The sequence below is a fragment of the Hyperolius riggenbachi genome, chromosome 5 (genome assembly GCF_040937935.1).
Source record: "Hyperolius riggenbachi isolate aHypRig1 chromosome 5, aHypRig1.pri, whole genome shotgun sequence".
NCBI lineage: Eukaryota > Metazoa > Chordata > Amphibia > Anura > Hyperoliidae > Hyperolius > Hyperolius riggenbachi.
In genome coordinates this window covers 230643738-230663505 of record NC_090650.1, presented here as the reverse complement: position 1 = coordinate 230663505, position 19768 = coordinate 230643738, and the positions used below count along the sequence as shown (strand labels likewise).

At 44.9% G+C, this 19768-nt stretch overlaps 1 protein-coding gene across 1 annotated transcript in view; it reads right to left on the bottom strand.

Moving 5' to 3' along the window:
• Positions 1-19262, bottom strand: part of ANKH (ANKH inorganic pyrophosphate transport regulator) — a 183427-nt gene extending 164165 nt beyond the window's left edge. Inside the window, exon 1 of the mRNA XM_068234590.1 lies at positions 18776-19262. Within this exon, the coding sequence (XP_068090691.1) occupies positions 18776-18871 (96 nt within the window). The 5' untranslated portion in view covers positions 18872-19262. The remainder of the gene's footprint in view (positions 1-18775) is intronic.
• Between the last annotated feature and the right edge of the window lie 506 nt (positions 19263-19768).

The following is a 19768-nucleotide window of genomic DNA, read 5'->3' as shown; positions in this document are numbered from 1 at the left end:
AATACAATTGCAACGTAATTAACTGTTATGTAAATGGACAGCGCGGTGGCGTAGTGCTTAGCGCTCTCGCCTTGCAACGCTGGGCCCTCGGTTCAAATCCCAGCCAGGGCACTATCTGCAAGGAGTTTGTATGTTCTCCCTGTGTCTGCGTGGGTTTCCTCCGGGTAGTCTGGTTTCCTCCCACATCCCAAAAAACATACACATAAGTTAATTGGCTCCCCCCTAAATTGGCCCTAGACTACAGTACTTACACTACATAATATAGACATATAACAATGGTAGGAATTATATTGCGAGCTCCTTTGCGGGACAGTTAGTGACAAGACAATATATACACTGTACAGCGCTGCGTAAGATGTTGGCGCTATATAAATACTACATAATAATTATCTTAAAGTGGACCTGAACTCTTGCATAGGACAGAAGGAAAACCTAAAGAAAGCACCCTGTATGTATTTACAGAGTTTAGCCTGTCTAATTCCCCCCATCTGTGTCTAATCATCACTGTAACTTGATCTCTCAGCTATGTCAGCTCAGGAATCTCCTCTGTCATGGCAGAGCAGCTAATTGGTAAACACAGGATGTTAACAATATCTCTGCTTCCAGAAAAGCAGGAAGTAGACATACTGCAGATGTATTGCAGGATTTGTATCAGCTGCAACAAAGAAATGTTGTTCTTTAAAGTTTATTATGCTGTTTCGTATCTTTTAAATCAGAGAAAAAGTTCTGAGTTCAGGTCCGCTTTAACATTTCAGAGCAGCTTCCAGCAGGAGGGGTAAGGAAGAGAAAAATGTGCTCATCCAAGGCAATCCAGCATTCACGGTGAAGCATCGGAGAGTCTGTACACAAGCTAGCTTCTCATGAGTGACAGCGCCGACCGGCCATCTTGGCTTAAAACGCTTTAGTAATTGTACAAGGCTTTAATTAGCAGTCACAATCACCTGTTTCACCCGCACATATCCTTGCAGAAGTTGTGTGTCAGCGCAGCATGCGCAATCCACTAAAATCTATGTAGCGGGTTGCACTCAATCAAGATGTTCCCAGTACATCCTGAACCAGCTGAATGGATAAAAGTGAAGAAGGGGCAATTAAACCTTCTTTATTACTTTACATAGCCTTATCACTGGGCTAAATTGATGACTGAGCTAGACTGATTTCTGACTTATGATAAAATAGAGAACAGCAGGACTGCACTGTTTACATTGAATTACTACTTTTAGGATCTAGTCTCCATTCTCTTGTGGTATCTGAACTTCCCATGCACAATTATGGCTGGGGTATAAACTTAATGACAGATGAAAGTGAACTGTACTTATAAGGTCTACATAGGCTAACTCTAAGAATTATTCAAGCAAGAGGCAAGACAACAGGGAAACCACAGAACAACAGCCATATAGGGAAGGAAACATGAGGGATTTACGCACAGTAAATACAGTCCTACTGTTCTGTGAAATGTCACAGGCTCAAAATCAATAATGCATTTTATCAGCATTACTGATTATCGACCCTTTGGGGTTTAATTAATTCTTATTAGCTATAACTGCTTTTTTGAAGAATTAAAACAAATCTTTCGCAATAAAAAACACACTTACAACAGAACTGTTTCTGCTATGAAAATCTGATGGTAAATTCTGACTAAAATGGTAAATTTTTGGCAACATCAATAATCCTATATACGCCTCCAGATAGGATTATGTGGATATACATCACCCAGGCTGTACTGAATGGAAAGGGCCAGGCTCGGTCACCAGTAAATTTTAGAGGAGTACAGGTGGTTCAGTGGCAGACGGATCCACTAGTATGCTTTTTGGGCAAGGCCTGTGTTGCAGTGCAATTAGCTGCTGTGGCAGCTCCAAGTGAGTGATTTGGGTTAGTGCTAGGAGTAGGTAAAGGGATGTTAGGCATATATAGGAGGAAGGTTAGTGTTATGAGTAGATGGAGGAAGGTTAGGGTCAGGCATATATAGGAGGAGGTGAGTGTTAAATGTAGGTGGGGAGTGGTTAGCGTTAGGCTGATATGAGGGGAAGGTTAGTTGTAGAAGTACATGGGGGGAGGTTAATGTATATAGGTAGGGTTAGTGTGAGAATTGGGTTTCAGTGGGGGATAGTAGAATATCGATATAATTACCAATATTATATTAGAATATCAGTAAAATTACTGATATTTTACCATTGGCATTTCCTCCCTACCAGGTTCTTTTTATATATAGACAATAGCAGCTCCTGACAATTTTAGACCTTTTCATATGCTTGTAGGACTAATTTAACTTGGAGGCCACAACCAGCTTGATAGAACTTTTCCTTTGTGATCAGGCTTATGGTATATGGTAAAAAGAGGAAAACACTGAATCTGTATCCTCAGACAGCATCATGTATAGTTTTCACAGGTTTGTTTTATTTCACAGGATTTGGTTCACTTTAAGAATGGAGCTTATGCCAACTTTTTCATAAATATTACAGTATTCCTGCAGACCTGCTGTAACCTCATCAGGTACAAACATTTTCCTATTCTTTAGTAGGCAATCGATGGCAAAGATTGCTTTATCTTCCTTTATTAACTGATGTCAAGTTAAAGGGGAACTGAAGAGAGAGGTATAGGGAGGCTGTCATGCTTATTTCCTTTTAGACAATACCAGTTGCCTGGCAGCCCTGCTGATCCTCTGCCTCTAATACTATTAGCCATAGCCCCTGAACAAGCATGCAGCAGATCAGGTGTTTCAGTGGTTCAGACTTATAAGTCTGATCTGACAAGACTAGCTGCATGCTTGTTTCTGGTTTTAATCAGATACTACTGCAGAGAAATAGACCAGCAGGGCTGCCAGGCAACTGGTATTGATTAAAAGGAAACAAACATGACAGCCTCCATATACCTCTCTCTTCAGTTCCCCTTTAATATCTTTTATAATGCTCAACACAGCATAAAAGTCACTTCATACAGCCAAGCTTTCTGAACTGTAAAATGCGATCTTCCCAGTTCTGTGCCACCAGCTGCTATAGGTGTTCGGATGCCCCCTGGCCTTATGGAGAGTCCAGTAAGGAGCAGCAAAGGTTTACTCCAATAATTAAGCTACAATATAAGGAGTAGCATCCTGGTTAATGAGTACAAGGGTCTTCTAGCAGTCCCCTTAACCATTTGCCTTATGTATAAAATGCCATCAACAAGCCACACTTGATGTTGTAATATGCTGGTTCATCTAATATTGACAGCAGTCTTTGGGGTTCCTCTCTGGGGTGCTCACTTGATTCGCAGGAATACTGCTAGAAGTCTTCTGTACTTGCTGAATATATTTTTTTATCTTGCTTGAAGAATCTTGTCATCTCTCTTGCAGTCAGTGCCCCATCCTGGACAGATCCCATTATATGCCTGAAGTATACAGACCCTACCTAAACTTAAATGGGCATCCTCTGGTCCCTAGAATGTACTGGTGTATTAAATGTTCCCCGATCAAAAGAGTGGGAGGGGAGGCAGGGCTGAACTACAACTCCCTACCCCTTCCAATCAGGATGCAAAAGGGGGTGTGGTCAGCCTTAACTCATCCTCTCTTCAGTAGCGGTAAATAGAAGGGGTTGAGCAGCTGGTAGGGAGGGAGGTTTGAACGACAGGCCATTGAGCTCTGTCAATCACTTGGGGAGTCCCAGTGGTTGTATGTGGAAATGTTAAAGGGGAACTTCAGGCTAAACAAACATACTGTCATTAAGTTACATTAGTTATGTTAAGTAGAATAGATAGGTAATATAATTTTTTACTCACCCTGTTTTAAAAGAACAGGCAAATGTTTGTGATTCATGGGGGCTGCCATCTTTGTCATGGGGGCAGCCATCTTTTTGGTTAAAAGGAGGTGACAAGGTGCAGGAGACACAGTTCCAACTGTCCTGTGTCCTGGTAACCCCTCCCAGCTGCACACGCTAGGCTTCAAATGTCAAATTCACAATGTAAAAAAAAAAATTTGCACCAAAACAGCAGAACGAGAGCAACAACATCAGAAATCCCATCATGCTTTGCACAGCATCAGGGGAGGTTCACTTTAAGGTATGTAGGTGCACATCTTTGAGCGCATGTTGGCCACCATAGACTGCCGGCACTTTCCAGCAGGCTATGGGAATCACACGCGTGTTGCGATTTTATGGGGTGGGGAATCTGTTTTTTTTCATACTTATTGCAGATAAAGAATTGTGGATTTGCAAACACACGCACATGCGCACAACTTCACATAGTGCTACATTCTTGTGCTGGTCCCCTTTGTCTCTGTGCAGTTCTCCTTCAACGCACAGCAGTCCTCCTTCTGTGTACAGAAGCCTCCTAATGTGCTCACTTCTATAGCCTTCTTTTGACTGCAACTCTTCCCTTCCATGAGCAGCTCGCATCTGCAGCCTTCCTTTTCTATCTGCAGCCTGGTCTTCCACGTGCAGCACCCCTTCCTTCGTTCCACCCATGTCCAAAATCCTTTGACAACATCTCTACCAGGCCATAAGCTATGTGGCCATTGCAAAAATTCAAGTATGTCTGTATGTGTATCTGTCAGTGTGCATGTGAGTGTGAATGTGTGTGTGTGTGTGTGTGCGTGTGCGTGCGTGCGTGCGTGTGTGTGTGTGTGTGTGTGTGTGTGAGTCAGTGTGTCTGGTGGGATTCCACATGCAGGGAAACTGGATTCAATTACCTAAAATGTGAAGCCTATCGTGTGTGTGTGTGTGTGTGTGTGTGTCTGTGTATGTATGTGGGTCATTGTGTATGTATTGCCCCATGTGTATGCAAATATATATCATCTGATAGCACAGTACAGTATAGGGAAATAAAATATGTATATGTCTACTACCATAGCAGTTTCCTGGAACGAGACCTAAATGACCTTGTGGTCACAAATAGCAATCTTTGAGAAATACAAAATACTTTTGACTTTTCAGCAATAGGCAAACTGCAATGTATACACAATTACTGTGCACAAAGCTTTCTTAACCTCCTGAGCGATAATCCCAAGCTGAGCTCGGGGTATATTGCGCAGGAGGATTTCTCAGGCCCTGGTGGGCCGATTTGCATAATTTTTTTTTGTTACACGCAGCTAGCACTTTGCTAGCTGCGTGTAACTTCCGCTCGCCGCCGCTCGCCGCCACCCGCCGTGCTGCGCAGCCCCCCCCCCCAGAGACCCCTTGCGCAGCCTGGCCAATCAGTGCCAGGCAGCGCTGAGGGGTGGATCGTGACTCCCTCTGACATCACGACGTCCATGACGTCGGTGAGGTCATCCCGCCCCGTCGCCATAGCGACCGGGGAAGCCCAGCAGGAAATCCCGTTCTGAACGGGATTTCCTGCTTACTCTGATCGGGTGGGGGGATGCCGCTGCGCAGCGGCTATCATGTAGCGAGCCCAGGGCTCGCTACATGATTTAAAAAAGAAAACAATTTTAAAAAAGTGCTGTGCCCCCTCCTGGGCGATGCAATTGTATCGCCCAGAGGGTTAAGTAAACCAGTGGCATCGGAAAAAAACAACAAAAAGGAGTGCAATAAATTTATACACCAGCTAAATTGCAGGCACCGGGGTCACTTGCTATGCAAACTGCAGCTACAAATAATGGCATGAAGCGCCCACTATTAATAGCCACAATTCGCCAAGAGGGCGGCTCCAGCTCCCACTATTTAGTGGTCACCCAAATTTGTCTCAGTGGTTTAGGGTTGGGGGGTGGAAGAGGGAGAGGAGGTTAAGGTTAGAGGGGTTAAGGTTAGTTGCTCACTGAGGAGGTTAAGGCTAGTCACCCACAGGGGGATTCAGGTTAGTTGTCCAACGGTGGGGGTTCAGGTTAGTTGCCCACCGGGAGGGTTAAGGTTAGGTACCACCAGGGAGGAGGTTAAGGTTAGGCACCACCAGGGAGAAGGTTAAGGTTAGACACCACCAGGTAGAAGCTTAAGGTTTAGGCACCACCAGGTAGAAGCTTAAGGTTTAGGCACCACCAGGGAGAAGGTTAAGGTTAGGCACCACCAGGGAGAAGGTTAAGGTCTAGGCACCACCAGGAAGAAGGTTAAGGTTAGGCACCAAAAAGACTATTAGGGACTGAGGATGATATGTAATGATGTCATTCTGAAAAAGAATAGAGGGTGAGAGTGACATGGCTATGTTTCTAGTTAATTTTAGTTCATTGGTCCTGGTTAGACACAGTTGTTAGTATAATATTTTGTATATTGGGCAATGGAAGTAACTTCAGAATCAGAATCAGAAAAACTTTATTTCGCCAAGCATGACTGGGTCATGCCCGGAATTGTTTTTGGCACAATACAGGCTCAGAGAGAGGATAGAGACATAGATAGAGTAAAAAAAACTAAAACAAAAACATAGATAGCAGCGAGCCGTAGGCACAAGATAGCATTATATTTTGTTGCGTTCCACTATGCATTTCTCTGTACATTGCATTGCACTATACTGCCCGCAGCTCGCCGGGGCTTGCATTGATGGAAGTATGTGTAGGGAGTTTAGGAGGCTGACCGCCGAGGGGAAGAAAGAGTTCCGATGTCTCGTGGTCTTTGTGGAGATGGCCCGAAGCCTCCGGCCCAACGGCAGCAGGCTGAAGTAGTGGTGGCCTGGGTGAGAGGGATCATTTGCAATCCTCAGAGCCCTGGATTTCAGTCTGTTGTTGTATAGCAGGTCAAGAGAGGGGAGGGGGCAGCCAACGATCCTCTTCGCTGACCTGATGACCCTCTGCAGTTTGTCCTTGTCACTGGCGGTGGCCCCAGCATACCAGACCAAGATGGAGGAGCAGAGGATTGACTCAATGGTGGAGGTGTAGAAGTTGGTCAGGATTTCTTTAGTCATGCCAAAATTTCTCAGCTGGCGGAGGAAGAAGAGTCTCTGCTGGGCTTTCTGTTGGGTGGCAGTGGTGTTGGGCTTCCAGCTGAGATCACTGGAGATCATAGTACCCAGAAGCCGGACGCATGGCACCCTGGCTACCTCGGTGCCGTCAATGTAAATAAGAGGCGGGGGAGCAGACTTCCTGAAGTCAATGATAAGCTCCATGGTTTTTGCGGTGTTAAGCACCAGCCTGTTTTCCTTGCTCCATTTGCAAATACTCTCCACCTGTTGGCAGTACTCCCGGATATTGTCCTTGGTGACAAGGCCAATGATGTTGGTGTCGTCGGCGAACCTGATGACCTTTACAGAATCGGCCTCTGATCTGCAGTTGTTAGTGTAGAGGGAGAACAGCAGTGGTGACAGGACGCAGCCTTGGGGAGCACCTGTGTTCGTGATCGCTGCTTGTGAGTGGATATCGCCCAGTCTGACGACTTGGGACCTGTTGGTGAGAAAGTCTGTTATCCATAGTAGAAGGCTTGGGTGGACTCCAAGTGCAGCAAGGTCCCGTTGGAGAATGCGTGGGCAGATGGTATTGAAGGCTGAACTGAGGTCCAGGAGAAGTATTCTAACGTACGTGTCTGGTCTGTCCAGGTGGTCGTCTGTGAGCTCCAAGCATCTATTGATCGCATCATCCGTGGACCTGTTTGCCCTGTATGCAAACTGGTAGGGGTCTAGGGCGGGTGAGGTGGAGAGCTTGAGGTAGGCTAGGACTGCACGCTCCAGGGTTTTCATGATTACGGACGTCAGGGCAACGGGTCTAAAGTTGTTGAGATCAGAGACCCCTTGTTTCTTAGGGACAGGTATGATGGTGGACCTCTTAAAGCATGTGGGGACCTTGCCTTCCTCCAGTGAAAAGATGGCGAAGAGGGTGGGAGCAAGTTGCCGACAGCAGGTTAGGTTTTCAGGCAGGCTGGAGACACTCCACGTCAGACCTGTATCCCTTGCTATATTTTAATTGTTTTTAAATGGATATGTCCCCAATAAACTTGCTTATTTCTCACGGATTTGTTGTATGCAATCTGATTACTTCATGCTACATGGATGGCTTTTTTCTTCTTTGTATACAGTTCTGATATTACCCATCCATGGCGTTGTTTTTGTAGTTTGTTGTACGTTATCAATAAATGCATTTAAAAAAAAGGTTAGGCACCACCAGGGAGAAGGTTAAGGTTAGGAACCACCGGGAAGGGGGGGGGAAGGGTGTTTAGGGGGGGGGGGGGGGGGTCTGTGTTTAGAGTACGTAGACATCAAGTCATAGTGAAATATTGGCAACAATTACCGATATTTCACTACATGAATGAAGTAGTAATATATCTGTAAATTCTAAACAGATATTCTACTACCACTATTTCCTGCTTCTTTTCAACCAATTTGGTTTTCGGTTTATATAGCGGCCAAAATTGCGTGTGGTGCTTTTAAATGTATGCAGAAGAATATAAATCTTTGAAGTACTGAGCCCATAGCAACCAATCAGATTTCAGTCTGCTGATGACAGAAAAGAGAAAGAAGGAATCTTGATTTGATGTATGGTCTTATTGCACTGTGCATACTCCTTCATGCCTGACTGAAGAAGTCATGTATAGTATATTACATGAACAATATTCTTATATGTTCCAATATATGAGAGAAACCGCAAGTTGAAGTCATTGTATTTTGCCATGTTGGTATTGGGAATTCCTTTTGGAACATATAACTCCTATTATACAGGTGAATTCACTATAAATGGTATATACCGTAGTTAGTGCATCCAGTAACATAATATTAAATAATATACATAAGTAACTGAGCACCACCACTGATTAGTAAATATCCTGATAATGCCTCACGTGCCATATGCATTGGAGGTCACAGCATTTGCTGAGCAGATTGTGCATTTAATCACTTTGTCACTGCAGCTTCAGGCATAATTCTGGGTCAGAAAATGTGTTCACATTTCACTCTGGCCTGGCTGAGAGAATGTAAAGATCACCTGACAAGTACCTATACAGTAAACCTGTCAACTGGCAAAGTGTAGACATCCGACAGGCCTCTCACAGTGAACCCAATAATTTACAGATGGTTTGGCCTGGCAACCACAGGTGTTTTCATGCCATCTGTAAGCGGTTTAAAGGATACTAAAACAGGTATTTAGTTGCTCTCAAACATGATCCTGGCCCATTCACACATACTCAGAGGAGGTGGTTACCACAAACCAGATGCTGCATGACATGTTCTTTTAACTGTGCCGCCCCCTTGGATAACATAGTGGCAGTTTCTGAGGGTGGTAAAACACTGTGGGTTTCCGCCTTCAGAGCCATCCATTACCTGATGAGCCCATCAGAGAGAGTTAAAGAGAACTTGAAGTAGGAGAGATATGGAGGCTGACATGTTTATTTCCTTTTAAACAATACCAGTTGCCTGGCAGTCCTGCTAGTCCTTTGCCTACAATACTTTTAGCCATGGAACCTGAACAAGCATGCAGATCAGGTGTTTCTGACAAAAAATGTGTCAAGCAGGGCAGTTTCTAGGCTAAATTTCACCCAGAGCGAGGGTGTAAAAATCGCCCCCCCCCCCCCCCATGGAGCCAGGCATAGGTGCCCGCAGTATAGGTTAGCTACGTAGGTGCCTCCAGTATAGGGTAGCCTGTATAGTTGTCCCCATTATAGGTTAGATAGGTAGTTGACCCCAGTATAGGTTAGATATGTAGGTGCCTGCAGTATAGGGTAGCCTGTATAGTTGTCCCCATTATAGGTTAGATAGGTAGTTGCCCCCAGTATAGGTTAGCTACGTAGGTGCCTCCAGTATAGGGTAGCCCATATAGTTGCCCTTAGTATGGGTAAGATAGGTAGGTGCCCGCAGTATAGGTTAGATAGGTAGGTTCCCGCAGTATAGGTTAGATAGGTAGGTTCCCCCAGTATGGGTTAGATAGGTAGGTTCCCCCAGTATGGGTTAGATTGGTAGGTTCCTGCAGTTTAGGTTAAATAGGTAGGTTCCTGCAGTATAGGTTAGATAGGTAGGTTCCCACAGTATAGGTTAGTTAGGTAGATTTCCCACAGTATAGGTTAGATAGGTAGGTTCCCGCAGTATAGGTTAGTTAGGTAGGTTCCCGCAGTATAGGTTAGTTAGGTAGGTTGCCGCAGTATAGGTTAGTTAGGTAGGTTCCCGCAGTTTAGGTCAGTTAGGTAGGTTCCCGCAGTTTAGATTAGTTAGGTAGGTTCCCGCAGTTTAGGTTAGTTAGGTAGGTTCCCGCAGTTTAGGTCAGTTAGGTAGGTTCCAGCAGTTTAGGTCAGTTAGGTAGGTGCCTGCAGTTTAGGTTAGTTAGGTAGGTTCCCGCAGTTTAGGTCAGTTAGGTAGGTTCCCGCAGTATGGTTAGATAGGCAGGATCCCGCAATATAGGTTAGTTAGGTAGGTTCCCGCAGTTCAGGTTAGTTAGGTAGGTTCCCGCAGTTTAGGTTAGTTAGGTAGGTTCCCGCAGTTTAGGTCAGTTAGGTAGGTTCCAGCAGTTTAGGTTAGGTAGGTTCCCGCAGTTTAGGTCAGTTAGGTAGGTTCCAGCAGTTTAGGTCAGTTAGGTAGGTGCCCGCAGTTTAGGTTAGTTAGGTTGGTTCCCGCAGTTTAGGTTAGTTAGGTAGGTTCCCGCAGTTTAGGTCAGTTAGGTGGGTTCCAGCAGTTTAGGTCAGTTAGGTAGGTGCCCGCAGTTTAGGTTAGTTAGGTAGGTTCCCGCAGTTTAGGTCAGTTAGGTAGGTGCCCGCAGTTTAGGTTAGTTAGGTAGGTTCCCGCAGTTTAGGTCAGTTAGGTAGGTGCCCGTAGTTTAGGTTAGTTCGGTAGGTGCCCACAGATTAGGTCAGTTAGGTAGGTTCCCGCAGTTTAGGTTAGTTAGGTAGGTGCCCGCAGTTTAGGTCAGTTAGGTAGGTGCCAGCAGTTTAGGTCAGTTAGGTAGGTGCCCGCAGTTGTGTGGCAGGCTGGGGGAGCTGACATAATAGTTACAACTCACCTCCTTCCGCCGAACCCGTGCTGCTTCAATGTCCTTCCTTCCCCGGCATCTGTCTCAGTAACAGCGCTCCCTGTGATGACACGCGATACGTCATCACAGGGGGCGCTGTTACCAGGCGACGGACGCCGGGAGAGGAAAGACATTGAAGCTGCGGGGGAACGGCTGGAGAAGGTGAGTTGTCTGTTCCCCCGGCCCCAACGCCCCCCTCCTGACGCAAAATATAGCGCCCCGGGCGATGGCACGTGTCGCACGCCCATAGAAACGAGGCTGGTGTCAAGATTAGAGAATAGAGATGTGGCGAACGGTTCCCGAACGTCATGAACGACGTCACGCTCATGCGCAGAGAGTACCCGGCAACAGGAGCGCGATCTAGGACACGCTCTACCGGGCAGCGCAGGCGTACTACTCCGGGTCCGAGCGCCCCGGAAGTAGTAAACCCCCCCAGAGATGTTCGCCTGGCGAACCGTTCGCCGCATCTCTAGTCAAGATTAGCCACCTACTTGTTTCAGGTGTGTAAATCAGGACTGCCAGGCAACTGTTATTGTTTAAAGAAAAATACATATGTCAGCCTCCATATACTATACCTCTCACATCAGGTTCCCTTTAAACATAAATTATAAAGCCTACAGGCCATAAAAAGAAAGACAGCAGAAAAAAAGAATCTAATTATCATTCATTATATTTGTAAATGCAGCTATTTAACCACGTCTGTGGTTTTAGGCGGATTATCTACGTCCTGCAGGACTTCCATTCCTGCTCAGGGACGCAGATAATAGTCTATTGCGGCGGATGGTCACTGCTCGCTTCTGCGCTCGCTCCCGCGTGTGTTCTCATCGCTGCCCGTTAGTGGAGTGATCGATGAATTGGAACGCAGTTCCCATTCATTGATCTAAGTCCCCGTGTCAATGATCACCAGCATCAACGAGATGCCTGCGGTCATTGTAACTAAGGAAATAACACGCCCATGCATTACTTCCTGTTCGCGTATTAACAGGAAATAATGTGCGAGGACATCTTGTGGCCAAACAATAAAATTATACCTAGATAGATTTATTTTAATAAAAAGACCCACACTAACATTTAAAATTACCCTTACCTCCCACACTCTCCCATAATTACTCAAATACAACTTTTGCATAAAATCCATAAATAGTTACCTTATGGACTGAACTTTCTAAAATGTATGTCAAGAGGGTATATTACTGTTAATTTTGAAAATATGGGCTTGTAATTAGTGATGGATGCAAAACTGAAAAAATGCACCTTTTTTTCCAAATAAAATATTTTAAACCTTGCAATAACCAGGACAAATGGCAAAATAAACTGTGTGAGTTTTAATTACTTTAGCATGTATTATTCTAAAACTACAATGGCCGAAAACTGATAAATAATTACTTTTTTTTCCATTTTTTTTCTTATTTTTCCCATCAAAATTCATTCAGAATAAAATCAGAATAAAATAAATATTAGCAAAATGTACCACCCAAAGAAAGCCTAACTGGTGCCAAAAAAAACAAGATAGAACGTTTCACACAAAAAATAAAGATAACGGGATGTAAACCTAAACATAAGTGTATATAGATGCTCATCTCATCTTATTAATTATTGGAAGCCACAAAACATATTCTAAGGGAGCTCAACGCCAAAAACAAACTATTTATTATTAAATTGCTCAGTACAAGAAACTCTTTTGAAACAGCATATAAAAAATCTCACCCATAAAACCATAAAACCAACTATAGTAAGTCACTGAATGGTGTGGGCTTCTTGTTACAGGACATGCATTATGCATGAATGGTCTTCGGGCCAATCCTTTATATATCATAAAATGTGACATCCACCCAGGTAATGATGCAAATAGCCATGTCCACTGTATTCCCCCGTGTGTTATACTAACACACCTCTGGTATTAATACCATACGGAGCCATTACTGACAGCTATAGCTTTGTCAAACCTCACCAGCATAATCACTAGTTGTAAGCTGTTGTGAGCGGAGAACCCTCCATGTAACTCACGTGACCGCCAGATAACACCAAAAGCTAAACTCGTCTTTCCACTCCCACCGGCAAAGTGGTGCTGCGCAAAGTGGTGCTGTGGATCTTGGTAGGAAGGTCACGGTAAGCAAAGACAAGCGGCAAACCGGGAGGAAGGCACGGGGGAGTGGCATGCCAGCCCGGGGATGTCAAAACCCACGTAAGATATAGATCATTTTGATGTGATAAGTACAATTCACAAAAATGGAGAAGCACCCATGCAAAAAGACCTCTGTGTGCCTTAGCTCATGGTCACAGTACCTAGTGACCCAATAACAAAAATTCCACAAAGCTGGCACCACCGAATGAAGTAAAAACAGCTCTTTATTCAAACGTCATTAAAATGACATTCAGTCAGTAATCAAAAATGTAGCAATGGCGACAGCCCGCTGTTTCGAACTTGACGTCCTTTGTCAAGCCATACTGCTATCACTAATCATAAAACACACCTCCTTTAAATAGTGGTCAGTTACACAATTAACCAATGAGTTTGAAATCTTAACAACCAATGGAAATGCCTAACAGGGGGTGAGGACCTGATGGGGAACTGCTCTAAGTCATGTGATCCATGGTAGACCAATAAGAACACAGGTCGCGTGAACGGAATACGCATGTGAACAAAAATACGCATAAAAACTTCCGGTACGCAAAAATGACGTCAACTCGTGCCGTACGCGTAAAAATTTACGCATGCGTCACCGGATGCGTAAATTTACCAAAATCATGTCATAGGCCTCTCCTCAGTGTGTCCGGCTAAAAATATCCTAAAGCCTCACAAAGAAAGCATGAGTCAACTCATGAATGAAAAGCCATGAAAAGGCCACATCGTAAAGGAAACAGCCGGCACACATTGTGGAGAGCACAAAAGCAAGGAAAAGGGAAGGGGAGGAGGGGGCGGGAGAGGAAGGGAAGGGGAGAGGGGGGGGAAGGGAGATGGGGGGGGGAGGGAAGAACGGCCTCACCATAGATCATCAAAAGCAAAAATAAAAATAAAATTAAACATCAGGATAAAATAACAACCCCTGACGGCATCGCCAATAGTTTACAAAGACAGAAACATAGGCCAACAGGATCAAGGCCAACGCTACTGAAGGATCAAAAGCTAGTACAAAGTTAAATACAAAAACTCAAATCATAATCTCGATTCAAACCCCCTCGACCCATAACCCCCAGGCGTTTAATCCACCAAGCTTCTCTACGTGCCAATTCTTGTTTGCGGTTCAATTTACCTCGCCAATCAAGGGGAACACTATCAATCACTTGGACTCTCATTTGTGAGATGTTATGTCGTGCTTCTGTGAAATGACTGGATACTGTCTGGGTAGAATCCTTGTTACGGATGGCAGTCTTGTGACCCGACATCCAAGTGATTGATAGTGTTCCCCTTGATTGGCGAGGTAAATTGAACCGCAAACAAGTTTTTGTATTTAACTTTGTACTAGCTTTTGATCCTTCAGTAGCGTTGGCCTTGATCCTGTTGGCCTATGTTTCTGTCTTTGTAAACTATTGGCGATGCCGTCAGGGGTTGTTATTTTTTCCTGAAGTTTAATTTTATTTTTGCTTTTGATGATCTATGGTGAGGTCGTTCTTCCCTTCATGTTTCATGAATGTCATTTTAATGACGTTTGAATAAAGAGCTGTTTTTACTTCATTCGGTGGTGCCAGCTTTGTGGAATTTTTGATGTGATAAGTAGTAATGATGTTATAGGTGAATGAATGGAAGGAGCACTGAAAGGTGACAATTGCTCTGGTATAGGAGGGGAAAAAAACCCTTAGTAGTGAAGTAGTTAAAGTGTACCTGAGACCAAAGAGGTCTCAGGTTTTATACTTACCTGGGGCTTCCTCCAGTCCCCTTGAGGCCACTCAGTCCCTCGCTGTCTCACCGGGACACTCCTGTGTCCCGCTGTATGACCCAGTACCCTGGCTGAGTGACGCTTTGCCAAGCCAAGCATACGCACCCTGGCCACGTGTTCTCCCACTGCCTAGGAGCGTTCTGCGTGGGGAGAGGGCGAGGGACCAAGCGGCCTCAAGGGGGCTGGAGGAAGCCCCAGGTAGGTATAAAACCGGAAACCTCCTTCGTCTCAGGTTTGCTTTAACTAAGCAAATTTGTGACACAGATTTGCATTAAAGTGGGTTGGAACAGCAAACTGAAAATTCTGGTACCTAATGCAAGGTACAAGAGTAGTTGCTGTAACATAATTTTCACCCAACATTTAAAAAAAAATACAATTATACATTACCTGTGTCCATGTCCAGTGCCTGTATACCGGAAGGCGAAGAGTTACAGGAAGCTCTGTTCTTCTTATAGCTCACTCCCAGGGCCGGCGCTGCCATTAAGGCAAAGGGGGCAATTGCCCCAGGGTCCCGACCTCTGCAGGGACCCCTGCACTGCCAGACCCTGGCAACTGTTCTTTCCCTGCTGCTCCACGAGGCCCCCCTCCTCCTGAATGTCCCGCTGGCAAGAGATAGATGCTGCGCTGTGCTCCCCTCCTGTCCTCTCTCTCCCTGCCTCCCATGAATCATTCAAGCAGCAGCAGTCACTCACTATCTCTCCCGTTGGCAGTGCTGGGGTCTATAGTGTCGGCATTCTCCTGTATCTTTATCTTTAAGGAACCCCCTTGATGACATCATCATGTGAAGACCTGTGACCTTACTACACAGGAGAATGCCGACACTGTAGACCCCAGCGATGCCAACGGGAGAGATAGTGAGTGACTGCCGTTGCTTGAATGATTCATGGGAGGGAGAGAGAGGACAGGAGAGGAAAATTACATGGATAAGAATAAGCAGGGTAGGGAACATTTGCCTCAGGAGGAAAGGAGGGAAGCAGTCAGGCACATCAAATCACAAGTTGTTTTTTTTGCTGGTGTGTGTGTGTATGTCTGTGTCTATCAATGTGTGCGCATCCGGTGTGTATCTGTGTGAGTCTGGTGTGTGTGCATTTGTGTGTGTTTATATATCTGTGTGTGTGTGCAGCACGCCTGCGTTCAACTGTGTGCAGTGGGATACTGTTTATGTGCGGGGGGGGGGGGGGGGAGAGAGTGAAACTATGGGGTGAGGAATAGGGGGCCCACCGCTTCTGCTTGCCCGGGGCCCCTTAAACTGGCCCTGCTCACTTCTTTTCGCCTTCTCCCTTGTGGAGACACGGTACAATGGCTGAGGCATCATATGGAAATAGACCTGAACTGTGCATCTTTCCACTGGTGTGATTACACCGTCAGTCCTGTCAGCAGTATCGGGTCCATTTTTGAATGACCTGTCAGCAGTTGCCACAGCAACATCTCTCTACAAGGGAGGAGGCAGGGAGGAGTTTCCTATAACTTGGCAACTTCCGGTACACAGGCGCTGGGAGTGGAAACAGGTGAGACACAAGTACCTTATAAATGTATCTATTAAAAGCAAATATTGGTAGAAATCTGTTATACTAGTAACTAGCTCTTGAGCAATAGATATATACGTTTTCAACACACTTTAAAAAGAACCCGAGGTGTGTTTAAAGAATGTTATCTGCATACAGAGGCTGGATCTGCCTATACAGCCCAGCCTCTGTTGCTATCCCAAACCCCACTAGGGTACCCCTGCACTCTGCAATCCCTCATAAATCACAGCCGTGCTGTGAGGCTGTGTTTACATCTGTAGTGTCAGTCTCAGCTGCTCCCCCGCCTCCTGCATAGCTCCGGTCCCTGCCCCCGTCCCTTCCCTCCAATCAGCAGGGAGGGAAGGGATGCAGGCGGGGACTGGAGTTCTGCAGGAGGCGGGGAGAGCAGCAGACTGACACTATAGAGATAAACACAGCCAGCTCTGACAAGCTGTTTGTCAGCAGCATGGCTGTAATTTATGAGGGATTGCAGAGTGCAGGGGGACCTTAGGGGGGTTTGGGATAGCAACAGAGGCTGGGCTGTATAGGCAGATCCAGCCTCTGTATGCAGATAATATTCTTCAAACCCACCTCGGGTTCTCTTTAAAGCAAACCTGTTATAAAACAAAAAACAAAAAAAGATACTCACCTAAGTAGTAGTAAGCCTCTAGATGCTCCAGAGGCTTCCCATGTTTTTATCAAGCCCACCGCTGCTGCCCAAGACCTGCTCTGTGCAGTAGCATTAAGCCCCTCATACACAGCTTTTTCCTTTCTACACGATGGTCTTTGTGCTTCCATGCTTGTACACCGTCAGGAGGGTGTCCACAAAAGCATATTCAACAAGAGGGACCCTGTTCAGCAGAGGGACCCTGCGGAGGACCAGTGAGCTTGAGGATGATTCAGGAAGTCTATAGATTGTGTGAGTCTTCCCTCTATTGAGGTAAGTACTGTATATATTTTTTATTTTTTTCAATACAAGTTTACTTCAAGCCTACACAGATGAGGGTGCAACAAACTTGAGAAGTGCAGTTCTAAATGTAATACTGATAATTTTCACTAATCAATATAATTGCTTTGATAATTTGTTGGTTTGTTGGGCATTAAAGTGAACCTCCGGACTAAAAATCTACTCAGCAGAACTGAAAAGGCTTGGTGTTGCTTTAACAGTTTCACAGTACCAGAACTTTGTTTTTCTTACGAAAGCATCATTTTTAGCTAAGCTCCACCCATCAAAGAAAAAAAGCCCGGGCTTTTTTTCCCTGATGCTGTGCAGAGCATGATGGGATTTCCTATGTTGTTTGTTTAGGCTGGAGTTCCTCTTTAAGGTAAGGCAGTTAATATCCTCCTGACTTGCATAACCAGTCAGTACAGAGTGCTGTACATTTAATTACTGTGCAGGGGAGATTACACTGGGGCTTGTAAAGTTTGGGAATTTATGTGATAAGGAACAAGGCCACAAGGCAAATGCCAAAGACAGTTAACTATTTCAGAATGGAATAAACATACTTTTAACAGAAAAGCAATGAGCTCTATGTCTGTGAAAAAAATGTATAGTAGAAATTGCTGCATATAATATGAGACACTGGAGCAGATTTTATATACCAAACAAATGATATTCTATGTTCAGGCTGACTGTGCCTTACTAGGCTCATCGAAAGCATTCATAATGTAAACATGAGCCCCCTTTCTATCCTAGCTGCCCTCCATCCATCACGGACTGCAAGCACTCAGGGGATCACACTAAAACTATAATGAATAATAAAACAGGTAAACCAATGACGTAATGAATGTTACAGTGGGGATTCCATGCTTGCATTGACTAAACCAGCTTCAGCACCACTAGAAAAATATTGACCTGTACAAAACTACAACCTAGAAGCATCACTAGAGAAAAGTGTCATTTATTACTCCCTTGAACATGTTTTATCTAGGATGAATGGCCTCTGATCCATGCTAGAGCAAACAGAGCAAAGTTCATCCAAGTGGAAAGGTGCAAGTAAATAAAAATATTTGCATTCTCGTATGGAGTCAGATATACACATGATCATATAGTCCAAAAGGCAAATGCCTACAAATATTAAAATTATAGAGGCGGGAAGGGATGGTAGAATAGGATTATAATAGAATAGGTTTATATATATAGAGAATATATATATATATATATATATATATATATATATATATATATATATATATACACACGTGTGTGTGTGTGTGTGTGTGCGTGTGTGCGTGCGTGCGTATAGGAGATAGATGATAGATAGATTTTGGTTTAGATAACGTGCGCTGGGGATATCAGTCACTTTACATCCTCAAAGCACCCAGATGCATCACTTACCCATTAGACTTGGGGAAGATGCCTTATGAGACACCTTACACTGTTCTTCTACATATGTGTCCTTGTATATACACACAATACATAATGCTTCTTTGCTACTTATTGTTCAGTATCTGTGTTCTTGCATATACACACAACACATAAGGTGCGTCTATCTATCTATCTATCTATCTATCTATCTATCTATCTATCTATCTATCTATATATATATGTATATATTGTTCAGCAGTCCCTTGTGGCTTACCTGCTCCCCGAAGTCGATGGCTATATTTGTGATCCCCAATGGAACCAAGAAGCGGATGAGAGGCCAGTAAGGGGTGAGTGCTGGTAATTTCACCATGGTACCTCTGGGATGCTGGAGGACACACACACATCTGATGCAGCAGGAAGCCTAGCAGCACAATGCACAGCAAACCCCAGGCGGCTGGTGACAACCTGCACAAGGATAATGGTCCGCATGTGGATGTCTAGCAAGAAATGCAAAAGATCAGGACCATCCCTGCCCTCCCACACAGCACTGATCTGCAGCCAGGAGGAGGAGGCGCGACACAATCTGCTGACAGATATTCCATCACCAGACTGGGGAGAATAGCAACAACACCAACAGAAAGAGAAACAGAGAGCCAATAAGAAAAATCAGAGCTGGAAATATTGCGTAGAAGAAAGCAGCGGTTCGCGTAGCTTAGAAGCAGCAGCGCTGTGTATGTGCATTATCAGGCTACTGGTCATGTGTACTAGTATCTCCTCCCCCCGTTAGTAGGGCATGATGACAATGAGAGAGACGCCGCTAGAGCCGGCGCTCAACAGCGACACCATGCGGTCACAGCGCTTTACTGCTGCTTACTTGTGCATGTGCTCACATGTCAGGGCCACGGAGTGCACCGAGCAGCCCTAAAAATAGCTGTTTAAAGGGCACGCAGCTCTCAATGAATGCTTTCACGCAATGGATAAGCACAACTTCTAGAAGTGATCACACTGCTTCAGCCCCTTGTTCGTTCTGCAGCTACCTGTAGAGTTCTGCTGAGAGCATTGCAGTGGCTCCTCATTCACTGCTGCATACATTATCCTCACAGCATATATTTAGCATGACAGTCAAAAAGAATTGTACTAAGAAAAATCTACAGTGAAACATTGCAGTGGAAGGCTTTGTTCACACTTGTAACGTGTGCACAGGTCTTCTGAGACACTGCCAGTGGCGTAGCTAAGGAGCTATGGGCCCTTATGCAAGTTTTACAAT